At 37.4% G+C, this 15,943-nt stretch overlaps 1 protein-coding gene across 6 annotated transcripts in view; it reads left to right on the forward strand.

Annotated features, from left to right (window-relative positions):
• CDKAL1 (CDK5 regulatory subunit associated protein 1 like 1) overlaps positions 1-15,943 on the forward strand; it is a 625,188-nt gene that overhangs the window by 409,991 nt on the left and 199,254 nt on the right. For all 6 annotated transcript variants that reach the window (XM_036448124.1, XM_045584325.1, XM_036448129.1 and 3 more), the window contains one exon: positions 8,740-8,885. In XM_036448124.1, the coding sequence (XP_036304017.1) occupies positions 8,740-8,885 (146 nt within the window). The remainder of the gene's footprint in view (positions 1-8,739; positions 8,886-15,943) is intronic.

The following is a 15,943-nucleotide window of genomic DNA, read 5'->3' on the forward strand; positions in this document are numbered from 1 at the left end:
ATCTAATTATTTCAAGGTGATAGTGAGAACAATGAATTTTTCTTTTGATAGTGATTGTCTTAACTATGATTAGTTTTTCTCATATATATAATTGATATTATTAGGCAAAAAGGGCAGAAATGGTGTGACAGGTCACTAGATTATTTTACAAAATATACAGCCTTATATCTCACATACTGGGGCATATTATGTGTAGCCTCTTGTAGTTTGCCTGGAAATTTTTTGTCATTTAGAACTTAATACCATTTGGAGTGAAATTTCCTATTGTCCATATAACAGTAAATGTCTTCCTCCCTGTTCTTCTTTGTAATCAACATTCATTTACATTCCAATATTTACTGAAAATTGTTAAGAAAAAGGACACTGCAATCTGATATTCTTAGTTTCTAATCCAGTTACTCCACTTATTTTTCTTCGTTGCATGTAGTATTTTCAATGCCTCTGTTAGTTTCTTCTTTCATAAAATGACAATGAATTTGTAGAATACTTTAGGTTATGCTGGATAGCAAATGATCTTAAAATTCTCAGTGGCTATGACAACAATAATGTTTATCTTCTCATGCCACATATGGTCATGGATTGGTTGAAGCTCTGTTTAAGTTGTTTCCACTTCAGAACCTAGACTGTGGAAGAGGGAGGAAAAAGAGACAAGGAGAACCACAGGCTTTAAACCTCTGCTCAGAAATAGAGACTGTCACTTCTGCCCACATTTCATTGGCTGTTGCATGTCATACAGCTGCTCCTGAGTATAAAGCGGCAATGATTCTAACACTCCCACAAGAAGATAAACCCTAATGATTGGCAAACACTGATACAGGCTACCACAGAAAGAATAAAAATATCCAAGATCATTAAGTGAGGGGTCAGGTGAGATATATACAAATTGCCCCACAGAGTGTTTGCATGTTTATAAAATGCAGAGGAGGTTGATTTCTTTGTATTCCCAACCCCAGAAACATAGTTTAATGTTTAATAAATATTTGCTTAGCTGCATAATTTTACATACCAAGCAGCCCTAACTAGGATAGTTACAGCACCAGAACATTTTTCTACTGTGTACTGCTTAACACATGAAAAAAAAGTTATCGCCGGGACTGGTTTAGCTCAAGCTGGGACCGGTTTAGCTCAATGGATAGAGCGTTGGCTTGGGGACTGAAGGGACCCGAGTTCGATTCCGGTCAAGGGCATGTACCTTGGTTGCGGGCATATCCCCAGTAGGGGGTGTGCAAGAGGCAACTGATCGATGACTCTCTCTCATCGATGTTTCTAACTCTCTATCTCTCTCCCTTCCTCTCTGTACAAAATCAATAAAATATATTTAAAAAAAAAGAAAAAGAAAAAAAAGTTATCGAAAACTAACCTCATTCTGGATACAATAGATAAATGAGTTAACTATTTTATTTTTAAATATTTTAAAATAAATCTTTAACATCTGCCTTTCCATTAGATTCGTTAATTAGTTATATCATGTCTAAGAGAAGCCAATAGAATTATCTGAGCCAAAAACTCAGTCTATCTATGTTGTAATTTCCCCATTAAGTTGATCAGGTAATTAGAAGTGTGTTGTTGTTTTTTAACTTGTTCTTTTAGTGTTTAGTAGACTCAGTCTTTTTTTTTTAATGAGGAAAAAAGGCAATTATTTGTTTACTATATATATATATACTTGCTCATTCTATCTAATAAAAAGCAATATGCAAATTGACCGTCACTCCAAGACACAAGATGACTGCCCCCATGTGGTCAAAGATCCTGCCCCCATGTGGACACAGGATGGCTGCCACAAGATGGCTGGCGGGGGAAGACACTAGTTTGGGGTGATAAGGCTGACAGAGGAGGGCAATTGGAGGAGACCAGGCCAGCAAGGGAGGACAGTTGGGAGGGAACAGGACTTCAGGGGAGGGGGTAGATCTGCAGGAGAGGGCAGTTGGGGGAATCAGGCCTGCAGGGAGGGTAGTTGGGGATGACTGGGCCAGCAGAGGAGGGAAGTTGGGGGGGACCAGGTCTGCAGGGGCGGGCAGTTAGGGGTGAACGGGCCTGCAAGGGAGGGCAGTTGGGGGGGCCAGGCCAGCAGGGAAGGGCAGTTAGGGGCAATAGGGCTGGCAGAGGGGCAATTAGACGTTGATCAGGCTGGCAGTAGAGTAATTTAGTGGGTGATCAGGCTGGCAGGCAGAAATGGTTAGGGGCAATCAGGAAGAGGCAGGTGAGCGGTTGGGAGCCAGCAGTCCTGGATTGTGAGAGGGATGCCCCAGATTGTAGAGGGTGCAGGCAGGATGTCCCAGATTGTAGAAGGAGCAGGCCTGGCTGAGGAACACCGCCAGCCTGTGCACGAATTTCATGCACCTGGCCTCTAGGATTATATAATGTTTGAATCACCACCAATGTTACTGTTTTCATTTTAAAATTAAAACAGTAAAATTGGCTTTTTTAATGTGTGTTCAGTTTTATGAGTTTTTACATGTATAGATTCATGTAACTATGACCATAAGGAGGATACAGAAACTCTCCTGATTTCTTGGTTTTAGCAGAGCACAATCATAGTTTAAAACTAAAGTGAATAATATCCGTTGAAATTAAATGTGTGTATAATTACAACTGTTAGGATTTTGATGTTAGTATTAATGTGTACTTTTATCTCCATAATATAGTGTCTGCTTATTGACTCTGACACTGAGGTGAAGTGGTGATGGTAAAGGAACATCAAAATTCTTTAGCATTTCTGTGAAAGCTAATAGAACATTCGTCTCAACTTACTTTAATGCAGATAACTGAAAATGTTAACTCTTTGCAGTTTGGAAGTGAATTTTTTGTTATAATAAAGTTATAGATCACATTTAAATTGGCATCCATTCACTAAATCTAACCTTATCATTTGGAACATAGGATTGGAATGTTCTTAATTCACTTCCTGATGCCACTAATAATCATACATTTTTAGACTGCTGAAAGTAAATGTAGGTGTTGGCAGTTCACTCAGTGGTAGTTACAGTGTCATTAATGAAATAATGTTTAAAATATGATTTACTTTATATTGACTTCTATGTTCTGGGAGTGTTGAAAGTGACTAGAAATAGGATGTCCTGGAGCACAAACATTTTGTGCTACTTAGACGTTGAGCTAGAAGTTTTTGTAGAAATTCCTCTATGTTGATTAAGTGATTAGGTCTTGCAGTCATTCATTCATTCATTCATTCAACTATATAATTTAAGTATTTTAAAGACAAGGAATTGATCAACAAAACGGATAGAGACAGACAAACAAGTACACCCTTGGGATAGGAGCATGTACATTGAAATTGCAGGGCGGGGAAATAAGTGCTAATAGACATGTAAGTGCTCTGGCATTGACAATAGAACTGCCTATCACCTGCCTGGAAAAATGATATTTAAAATAATAATATCGCTACATCAGGGTTGAACTTTGAAAACATGCTAAGTGAAATAAGCCAGACATAAAAGGATAAATATTGTATGACTTCATTTATAGGCAGAACCTAGAATAGTGACATTCATAGAGACAGAAAGTAAAGTGCTAAGAGGAAGCAGAAATTGAGAATCATTGTTTAATGGATAGAGAGTTTCAATTGGGATGATGAAAAAGTTTTGGATATGAATGGTGGTGATGATTGCACAACTTCTGTATGTAATTAATGTCACTGAATTATAAACCCCCAAACAATCAAAATGGTGAATTTTATGTTACATATATTTTACCACAATAAAACAAAACAAAAAAACAATGGGAACCATAAGACTTTTTCATTTATAGCCCTACCCCCATTTTTCTAATCAAGATAATACAATAGTTTTGCATGAAATGACATACTTAATAAATTCTAAAATCCTGTTCTATTTCATTGAAAAAATTAAATAAATTACATAGTTTAACATGGGTGACCCTTGAAAACATTATAAGTAAAAGAAGCCAACTACAAAAGACATATTGTATGATTCTATTTATATGAAATGTCCAGAATAGCACTTTATGGAGCTAGAAAGTAAACTAGTGGTTGGTTGTTTAGGGCTAGGGGAAAGGAATTGTAGACTGAGGGACATCTATAAGAGACTGCTAGTGGGTACAGGGATTGTTTTGGGGGAATGAAAATATTCTAAAATTAGACTGTGGTGAGGGTTGCGCCATCCTATAAATGTAGTTTAATTTAATTGCATACTTTTTATGGGTGAATTTTATGATATACGAATTTTATCTCAAGCTATTTTTAAAATGCTTAAAGTTAATGGTGTAGTTTCTGTTTTTTTGAAGTATTATCTTTCTTAGTCATGTACCTTAGGTTTCTTGAAAACAACATGAAAGTGTAAAGTTTAGCATTTTAAATATGCATATACTTCCTAACAAAGCTATCAGCTGAGAGGACTTCCTGGTTGGTAATTATCAATGGGAATGCAGAGACATCTGAATGCAAGTATTAATATGCCTTATAATTCTCACACACTGAGGGACTTTGTTAAGCTAGTAGTGTTTATATTCGAAACTAGGTCGAATACAATGATTAATTTGATGACTGCAGGGCAATAAAAATTAAACTTAACATTTAAAGAAAAATGTTCCCACACACAGGGTTGTTTTTTAAAATTAAGCCTGTTTTCATTCAATTCATTATTTTTTCTTTGCTTTTTAAGTTTATAAAAATGTGGCAAACCTTGAGATCATTACCAGTTTATAATAGGAAAGCTCCACGTAAAAGCACCAGGTAGAAACACTACTGTTTTGGTAATCTGGTTAGCCATTCTCTGGTCCTTACATATAACATGGTCACCATCTGTATTCTAAGCCATCTTGATACATCAACCCTTAAATTATAAATGTCCTTATATTAAAATAGGTACTGTTTGCAAGCACACTTACCTGTGTACTCATACTCTCTCCCCCAGGTCAGAGCTCAGGTTGCTCAGAGATGCCATTCTGTTAGCCACACTTGAGCCAAGTGCCCCTTTCTTTCTGATGAACCTGGACCCCATACATCATTTTCATACTATAGTACACTGTGAATCCAATCTGAAGCTTCTTTTAGAAATAGAACCAATGAAGTGTTTGAGTTTTACTTATGTATATATTGAGTTGTATATTTACATATAATTTTTAACTTATTCCAAAAATCAAGGCAGGCTGATTACATGCTTATTTAGCAGCTTGCATATATGCTTGTTTACCTGCTTTAGCCAATTACTAATTGAAAATTTGTCTTCCTATCTGATAGCAATTATATTTTAGACCTCTTTCTATATATACTGTTGCAGTTCTAAGTCATATATTTTTATAAGTTTGGAGTTGCACTGAACACAGTTCCAGCCATTGTAGAGGTCCAGAGAGAGGATGAAAGCATAGCCCCTGCTCTATCTTAGAAATCGGTCATCATACTGCAGAGCAGAAGCAAGGGAGCTCTTGGTAACAGGAGCAGGTTACACAGGAGGAATCACAGAGGAGAAGGCACCCCCTGCATGAGAGGCATCACAGAGGAGAAGGCATCCTCTTAAATGAGGGGCATCACAGAGGAGAAGGCATCCTCTTAAATGAGAGGCATCACAGAGGAGAAGGCATCCTCTTAAATGAGGGGAATCACAGAGGAGAAGGCATCCCTTGCATGAGAGAACCTTAGCTCTAAGCTGAACCTTCAAACAGAAAAATTTGGATAGGTGAAGAGATCAAAGGTTATCTTGAACCAATAGTGCTGAATGAGATCAGGATAGAAGAAAAAAAAACACAACAAAAATTTGTTTCTTTTGAGTACGTTATGTGCAGACATGACTCTTTTAGGAGGCTTTAATGAAGGGCAAGTTTATTTTCATTTCCTGTTCTGGGGCCTACCATTATAAAGTTATGAGTGGGAAGTTATGAGATCCAAAGGGGAAACCCGCCACATTTACCCTCCTTGTTTCCTATTAGCAGTTTAGTTTGCAAATGGTCAGTCATATGGTAAGGGGGCAGGCTTCCTCCGGTGAGCCCCTGTTTATAGCCTGGGCCACCCTGTGTGCTTCTAGAGAAACTGCACTGCCCTTTCTGGTTGGGGTCATGTTTGCATGGAGACAACCTTCAAATTTATTTTATGTAGATCAATACAAATGACCTCTCCTTCACTTACTAGTTAAGGGAAGTAGCTTATTGAAAAGCTGTTCCACTTATTGATGGGTTTACATTAATGCGTATGAAAATGTGTTCCCATGAATATTACATACTCTCCAAGGAATAAGAAGATTAGGTCATTTTTTTTCTGTTTGTTTTAATCCTCACCCAAGGATATTTTTTCATTGACTTTTAGAGAGAGTGGAAGAGAGAGGGAAAGACAGAGAGAAACATCGTGAGAGAAATACATCAATTGGTTGCTTCCTGCACATACCCTGACCAGGGCCCAGGCTGGGGTGGAGCCTGCAGCTGAGGTTTGTTCCTTGACCAGAATCGAACCCAGGACCCTTCAGTCCCCATCTGGTGCTCCATCCACTGAGCCAAACTATCTTGATCAATATTAGATCATTTACATATTGAGTGTTATATATAAGCACATACTGGATTATTTTCTTTTCACAGTAGTCCAGTAGCCCTCTGAGATAGATATTACCACTGTTTTCCATTTTACAGATGAGAAAACCAAGGCATAGATATTAAGAGTGAAATTTTATTTCTCAAGATTTTTGTTTCATTTCTCTTCCCCTCCCTCACCCCCCTACTGTTTGGGAATGTGGATTTTCAGATGTGAAGTGTGTCAAAGGCAGAGAACCATAGCAGAAGGCCAACATAGTTACTATGGGGTAAATCATGATCATGTTACCCTAAGGCCTGCTGACTAAATACCCAGCCAAGGATTCTAACAGTTCTGTGAAGGGAAGTTTCTGATAATATGTTGATCAGTTATTTTTCTGCTAAATAAGAAATTCTTCAAATCCAGTTCCAATACATTAAACAAATAGTAACCAAATATAGTGAGGCATATTATACACTGAGTGGCCAGATTATTATGATCTCCGAACGCATAGTAATCTGGCCACTCAGTGTATATATATATATATATATATATATATATATATATATATATACTGTATATATTAGAGGCCCAGTGCATGAATTTGTACATGGATGGGGTTCAGCCAGCCTGGCCAGGGGGAGAGGACATGGGCAGTTGGCCAACCTGTCTGCTGGTTGAACTCCTGGTTGAGGGGACAATTTGCATATTAGCCTATTATTATATTGGATATACACTGAGTGGCCAGATTATTATGTGTTCAGAGATCATAACAATCTGGCCACTCAGTGTATAATCTGGCAGTGAAGGTAGATAAAAGATATCCATGAGTAATGTTGTCTGGTTATTTGAATTACTTAGCCAAACAGATTTTTTAAAACAACTAAGCTGCTACCAAGAAGGTGGCAAATTTAATTGCTCTTCTACTTTGGTAAAAAATGCTAGTTTTCATAGTCAATGGAAAAATAAATGGAGATACAGAGGTCATGGTTGATATATAAGAATGACTTACCCCAGAATAACTAAGAGATGACCATATGGAATTAGCTGACTCTTTTACTTCATAAAACCTCTCAAAATATTGTTCTAAGGATAAAATAAAATAACATGTAGAAGTACAGGACTTTGGGAACTAGAAACCATTGGACACATGCAAGTTATTGAAAAAGAAGGTCCTTTCTTGACATTTTTATCTCTATTGGATTCTTTGCACTCTTTTTGTCCTCTCCTTCCCTCTGTCCCTCCTTTTCCCCTTCACCTCCACCTGCTTTCCTATCCTCCCACTGATGAGGACACTGCTTGGAACAATGGAGTTGGGCTAAATCAGCCATACTCCTCATTGTTTGCGTAGACGGTTATATTACTACAGCTTTTTTTTCATTACTCCTTTTCCTCCTCCCTTTGTATCCTTGGAGGAATTTTAAAACAATCTCCGGGTTTTCTAATTTGTTTCACTCAAATTTGTTCTCCTTAACTTTGCAAGATAAATTCTTCATCCTCTCCTCCCCTTATTTCTCTCCTCTGAAACTTGGTGGCATTTTAAAAGGTAGATGTCAGTAGTGACCAGGGCAAGTGTCATTGTCTGGTTCTCACAAAATGTGTTCATTAACTAGCTGGAAAAGAAATGGGTGAGTTATAGATTATTTTTTCTCCATTATTTAAAAAAATAAAGTGTTGATGTGTCCTGAATTTAAAAACTTTATTCAAGAACACGGGATTATATGGCACCAATTGTTTGTCTTAATATTGTGTGTGTGTGTGTGGGGGGGGGGTGTGTGGCAAAAGCAGGTTTACAGTTGTTCATATGGAAAATAATACAGTAATTAATAATAATACAGGAATAAAATAAACTTGTTTCACTTACAAGTGTACATCTACTTTTGCCCACCCCTGTGTTGCTGTTTCTCCTGCTACTAGTAATGCAATAGGCAGAATATAAAGCTGCTGTGAGGCAAAGGAGAAGTGTTTATGTTGAAATATCAAAATTCTTCTTACTCTTTAGACATTACATGAGTTTTTCTCTGTTTTATCACCTAAGAGAAATGGTGAACGTGAGGGAATAACTCTGAAGTGGAATCATCCAAAAGGAATATTAAATTCCCAAATGTCATCAGAGCGTACTGCAGGTGACATTCACTTTGAGAATCTACATAACTCGTCTGTGTTCAGCCGTGTTTATTTGCTTCCCCTTGTGAGTGCTGATCTGAAGGAAACCATTCCCTGATATGGTAAGGTGATTAATGTTTTCTCCTTCCATATTTTTAAAGGAAATGGCGAAAATCCTTAATCACCCCCGTGTGTATGCTTTCCTGCACATACCAGTGCAGTCCGCCTCGGACACCGTGCTCATGGCCATGAAGAGAGAATACTGCGTGGCTGACTTCAGGAGAGTGGTGGATTTTCTGAAAGAGAAGTAAGTCTCTTAGCACTTAAGAAAATGGCCATTTCTTTTTTCTTTTAAAAGCCTGTGGCAGAATGCACTTCCTGCAGCCACAATCAAAGGTGCCAGAGGAAAGGTGAGACTTGTGAAGCCTTCAGAGCGTTTGCACCCTCAGGCACCTCGCTGTGGTCTCTGCTTTCTCTGCACCTCCCATTTGTACATCACACAGTGTTAATTTGTGTGGGATGGCTAGTGCTTCCAAGGCAATGTGTATTGTGATCATTTCTATACCCGACCCACTAGAGGAAAACTGCTTTAAGCTTTGCTCTACTTATCGATAAAATCTCCTTCCTTGTGGCTTTTTGAATTTGCAGCCTGGTTTTGACATGGAGGTAGGCCACATCATGTCACTACACAAATCACCAATTTTCTACTAAGTAGCATTTCTTGAAGAGTATCTGGAACGCCTTTGCTTTTACATGCTATCCCTGTGCTTTACTTGAAGAATTGTGAATTTATAAGGAGGTTTGGGGATTCAATTTTTTTTTTAAAGTTCAAATTGTCTTGGACCAAAATTAAAGCATTTTACACAATCTCAGGCATAAATGATCATTTTGTTTCCACAAAAACACTTGCAGTCCATAATTATATTCTTCAAAACTCCTTCTCATCATCACCAACATTGAATGCCTTCTGTGATTATACAAGGAAACAGCAGTGCCAGCCAAGGTCATAGAACTTTCTCAAATGGAAGGCAATATTCTCCCTCTGGGATATGTCATTTATCTGGCATATTTGTGGCATGGATCTTCCTACTTTCCATAATTTTCTTCCATATATTTTTCTTCTGTTGTTTTTCTTAATTAAGACAACTTTTATTTCCATCTTCTTGTTTATAATTATGTACCTTTGTACCATGTATTTTATGGTTATGATGGTTTATATAAATTGTAAGCAATTATTTTTTCCACCATCTATTAGTCACTTATCCTGACTACACACAGATCTTTTAAAATCTTTTTCTTCTATTTTCTTTCTCCTTCCTTCCTCACCTTTCCTTTATGTGTCTGTCTAATTTGTTTAGCCTCTAATCATTTCTTGATTATTCTAACTACCTGAAATAAAGACAGTGTACATTCAGACAAATATAGCTAATTGTTTGAATATTCAAGCCAGTGAATAGAAGGTATATGTATTCTAGGATTCCAGAATAATGATCTCTAAGTATATACAGCCTCCAGAGTAGAAGATGGAAGAATGACTGATCTCTACCACCTCTCATACTTTCTGATCTTGGACAGGAAGAACTGAGGTCAAGGCTAAAGAATAGGATTTTTATATCAGATCTGTCTGTTGTTGGCATGTATCTCTTTGTTACATTTATTCTTGCTTATTGTAGGTAAACTTGTCTCATGTAATAGTCCTTTTGGGCAAGCCAGCACTACTGAATAGAACGTTTTCAAAATTGGAAAACAAAACAAAACAAAAACAACCCTTGCATTTGTGACATTTCTTGTCTCTTGTTTACCAGAGCAGTAGCAAATGATGCAACAATTTATACCTGTTGCACAAGGTTTTGCCAAGTGCAGACATGCTTCCTGTGTGCAGCATAGACTAGGACACTTTCCAAATGGTTTGTTGTATTCATATGATTCAGTGAGGTTAAGGAATCAGCACTTCTTTTACCTCCCTTTGGGTGAGTGCTGACTCAGTTGTTTGGGGAACTACTGTGGCTACTTCACTGGGCAACAATTTCACAACAATTTCTAGCCTTTTATGTTGCTCCAAAGATGGACCTTTTAAATTTGTTGCATCTTGAACAGTTTAAATAACATTCATGAGCTATATAGAGGTCAATGATGATCTCGTCAAAGTATTAGAAAATAGTTTCTTTATTCATGGGCTAAACTTGTAGTCTTTTCTTTGGATTCCAAGTTACCCTGAGGCATCCATGGAGCTTTCTTTGAACCATTCCAGCTGGCTGGAAGATCCTAGAACCAAGTACCGTATTTTTCGGACCATAAGACGCACTTTTTTTCCCCCAGAAGTGGGGGGAAAAGTCCCTGCGTCTTATGGTCCAAATATAGCCTACACATATACTTTAAAAAAAAGTTTTTTTACTTGCCCGGCTCTGTGTGGTCTCTGTGTGCTTGCCCTGCTCTAAAATGGTTCTAAATGCTGCTGTTTACTTTACAGGGTTGATTACATGTGTTTATGACTGTGATGTTGGGTTTTAATGCACATAAAATATTTTAGGACACTATTTGTTTCAGAATCTTTTTTTCTTCATTTCCCTTCTCTAAAAACTGGTGCGTCTTATGGTCCGGAGCTTTTTATGGTCCGAAAAATACGGTACTTTACTTAAGCCTCTCCAGTGTTTCCAGCTCTAGCGATCCCAGGAGAGGATATTGGAGATGCCTAGGGAAGACACCCATCCCACATTCATTGATCCACAGTTTCAGTTTCAAGTGTGTGAATCACTGGAATTGTAGAATATGGTCTAACCACTTAACATCCCCAAGAGGGCTTTTTTTTTCTTCTTCTTCTTTTTCAACTCTGTATTACGTACAGTATATGCAGTGAGGGCAGAAGCAATCATGGTATACAATTTCACACTTAGTTGTAATTTTATAATCTATAAGATGTATTGAAAGACTGTAGCATGCAGCCAATAAAGTATATCTGATATAGATAGCTGATGACTGAGAATAATTACTAGTATCCTTTGGAGAAAAATAAATCATATTATCACTACCAATATGCTAATCCTTGACTAGTTTTATACAGTTCATCAGACATAAAACTGTGTATTTACTTTAGTCTATCCTGTTGTTGCTTATAATACACCCTCACTCCTGTGAGGACACTGTGACCCAGCTTTGCTCTCTAGGAAAGAAGTTTCCCTGTCTTCTCAAGGAAGTGAACCTACCCAGGGAATAATTTTCAACTAGAATGGACATTTAGAAATAAATTGCATATTTTAAACAGACCTCTGGTCTGATATTCTGCTTATTTCTTTCTATAAAAATACTATAGCTTTGTGCCAAACAGATTAGTGCTTATTGGAAACACCAGAGTTTCAGCTGTTCTATAGAACCACTTGTCTGGATAACAGATCCAGCACAAAAATTGTTTTGTCCAGTTTATTGAAATTCAATGCCGTATTGTCATTCTTAAAAAAAGGGTGTAGCGCTCTCACGTCACCCTGTTTTATGCTTACCACTGTGCCCTACAGTGGCCCTGACCTTCAGCCCTGCGAGGGGTGCTCTCTCTCCTGGTTTTCAGCTCCTGGATAAATGGGCCCCTTTTCATTCCCATGTCCTTTCCTCCTCAGAAGTCTTTGAAGCCTTTTTTGTGTGATAAGCCCTTATTTTTTCCCAGCAGTGTGAGGCTTCTTAAATAGTCATCTTATCAATTAAGGACCAGGTATTTTCTAATCTGTTACCTCAAAAAATTCAGTCTTTAAGAAAACCTATAGCATTTAAGACTAAAATCCAAACTATAGGCGTTTCCCTGAAGCTTCGGGCTCATAAACGCTAATTCAGCAGCTTGCCTGGTGCCATGTTTCTCAAACAGTGGAGGTGAAATCTTTTTAATTAATTTTCTTTATAGTTGAAATTGGCCCGAGTTATTACTGGGAGCAATATAAGTTTACATATGAGCCAACTTGAAGCTGATTCATTATTCCCTTCATTTGTTTGAAAGTTGGCAACTGTTATCATAACAGCAGCTGGATTGGAGATAACCTAGCAGAGCTGGCACATGTTGAGGCCTTTGGGAGTTTATTAAATCATGCAACCTTTGCAAAGAAAAGTGTCTACATTACTTAATACACTAATTTAAGACAGTAGGCCAGAGCAGACAATCATATGACTTAAATTATTATAGTCAGATGCATTAATCAGTCAGAAAATTAACTAAGAAATTTGCTGTTTTTATTTAAGTGGATAAGATGATTTCTGGAAATATATAATGGGATTTGTAGGGATATTAAAAAAAAAAAAACCTAGCTAAAACAAAGCAATAGGTGCAATTCTAGTTTTAGATTATGTTTTTATAATTTTTAATATTGTAAATACCTCAGTTTTTTTTTTTTTAATTACCTGCCACTTAACTGCCTCTTCTTTGATCTTGTAAGCACATAACTGGGATAAAAAGAGTATAAAGCTTGAATTACTTTTATTTTCTTGTGTGATTTTAAAAGTTATTTCCCAGTGAGAGGAATTTTCACTTTGATATGGTCAGGATGATGTAATTTGGGTTCCCAGGACCTTGGACATAGACTTTATTTGTCCACCTCAGTGGAGCAGTATTATCTTTTCATAATTACTCTCCAAAATAAACCATATATTCACATATGTTAAAAAATGACAACATTCAGAGTTCTCCCACTATATGTTCTAATGCTAAGTAAGAGATCCCCAAGTCTTCAGATCCACACAGGACTGTGGGAAAGCAGGATATAAGAATGACCAGAAATGAAGCAGTGTGTCTATTCAGACCTGTTTACACAAATCATTTTGTTGGAGGTCCAGTGTGGCCTTTTGGTCTGTGTTAACTAGACCTTAAACTTGCGAGACCCAATCCATCTCCCTCACTCAGGAACTACACTGTGAATTCATGAGCACTATATTTTTGCCTGCAAGTAGCATAGATGGAAAGTTGTACCTTACTGTAGCATCTTTGTGTTGACTTTAATTCCATGACATTATCCAGCTCAGGATTTGCCAATATAATTTGTTAATGTACAATCTACAGTGGATAAAATATTAACCCTTTTAGCATTGTGGCATCTATTTGCACACCCTTGAGTTTATTGTACCCAGAGATTGCCTAATGAAGTATAAAGCTTGAATTATTTTTATTTTCTTGTGTAATTTTGAAAGAGTTATTTCCCAGTGAGAGGAATTTTCACTTTGATATGGTCAGGATGATGTAATTTGGGTTCCCAGGGCCTTGGACATACACTTTATTTGTCTACCTCAGTAGAGCAGTACTGTCTTTACACAATTACTCCAAAATAAACCATATATTCACATACCAATAACTAACAACCAAGAAGTAATGACCTCTGAGGGATTAAGGGGGACCTTTTCATGGGGAGAACAAGAGGGAAGTAGCAGCCTTGTGGAGAAAGGTTTGTTCTCTGACCTGTCCACTGTGTACTCAGACAGTGAAGGGGCTCCAGGGCATAGGGCTAGGTCACTTGGCAGGATGACTTCTGGAAGTGAGTCACTGACTTATCTCATGCTGTCCAGCCTATCTCATGACATACTTTCCCAGTCTATCTGCAGAAAATGATGCTAAATCATTTACATCCTGAGTTATTTTTCTTCCTATCATTAGTTCCCAACATCCATGTGTCTTGGAACACAATTTGATAAAAGACAAGTTATGTTCAAGTTGTATTTTATTCTTTTTTTTCTTCTATCTTGTTTTAGTACTAGTGTTTTGGAGACACGAGTAGCAATATTTGTCAGATTAGAAGAAAAATACATTGAAATAAAAAAAGAATGATTCAGCAAGGATTGTATAATTAAAGTTTCTTTCAGATGCATTCCCTGGTGTGTTTTTGTTCACTGAATGACCACCTCCAAAATAATTAGAGGGGAAAAAAAAACTTCTCTCAAAGATATTTTCTGGCTTTATTTTATCACTTGTAATATCTTTAGGTAGTTATTTTAGGAGTCCCTAAGGTCTTGTTCACTGTTTTATATTTTCTTATATTTCTTTCTGAGGTACTGAGTTCTTTTATTTTCCCTCTGTCCCTTGCTACTTTTCAGTTTTTTCAGGAGAATGAATACATATCATTGGAACACTTAGTATACAACAGGGGGGAAAATGTCTTTTTTTTTTCTTTTGCAACATGTTATATTTACATTTGGAAGATTTTGGCATCATCTGCTAAATTCCTTATGACTTGGAGATTACCCCAAATTTGATTCAGTAGTGTGAAGACAAGTAAATTTTCTATTGATTTTGCTTTCTGTTTTTCCACTAGTCTGACCAAGAGAGAAATCTCATCTTTTCTAATCTCCTTCTATTTTATATCTTTCCTGTATAATATGATTGTGTTATTCCTTTCAGAAACTGAGACACTATGTTCCTTTAACTATTTTTACATTTTTCTCTACCTCAACATTGGTTGTACATATAATGGTCAAACCCTGTATCTATGAAGTCATATACTAATGGAAAGCATTTTTCCTTTCAGAGTGCCTTTCCTACCCTGAGAGACTAACACATTGTCATGATATTGTCACAAAAGCCTAGCCAAATATGTAATATGAGTATTTTTAATTTGTTCCTATAAAAATAGTCAGGATTCACAATGCTGAAAAAGCCTGATTAAAAAGCCCAGACTGTTTTAATGCTTAATGGGACTATATGCTCGGTTTCTGCTCTGTAGCAATTTTCCTACCAATTCTTGTAATACATATTAATGATTCCATATATATATATATATATATATATATATATATATATACACACACACACACACACACACACACACACACACACACACACAGAGGCCCAATGCATGAAAATCATGCTAGGGCCTTGGCCCCAGCCCCAGCCCCTGCCCACCGCCACCAAGGCCAGGGGTCCTCTATTGCCTGTGCTGAGGCTTTGACCAGAAGGAAGGACGTCTGGTCCAATTAGCATGTTACCTTATTATTATTATTGATATATTTTTTAAATATATTTTTTATTGATTTTATACAGAGAGGAAGGGAGATAGATAGTTAGAAACATCGATGAGAGAGAGTCATCAATCAGCTGCCTCTTGCACACCCCCCACCAGGGATATGCTGCAACCAAGGTACATGCCCTTGACCGGAATTGAACCCGGGACCCTTCAGTCCCCAAGCCGACGCTCTATATATTGAGCCAAACCGGTCCCGGCTATTATTGATATTTTTTATTGATTTCAGGGAGGAAGGGAGATGAAGATAGAATCATCAATTATGAGAGAGCATCATCAATCAGCTGCCTCCAGCATGCCCAACACTAGGATTGAGCCCACAACCTAGGCATGTGCTCCTGATTCATAGGTCAATGCTCAACCACTGAGCCACCCCAGCCAGGCA

This window comes from Pipistrellus kuhlii, unplaced genomic scaffold (assembly GCF_014108245.1).
Source record: "Pipistrellus kuhlii isolate mPipKuh1 unplaced genomic scaffold, mPipKuh1.p scaffold_m20_p_2, whole genome shotgun sequence".
Lineage (NCBI taxonomy): Eukaryota > Metazoa > Chordata > Mammalia > Chiroptera > Vespertilionidae > Pipistrellus > Pipistrellus kuhlii.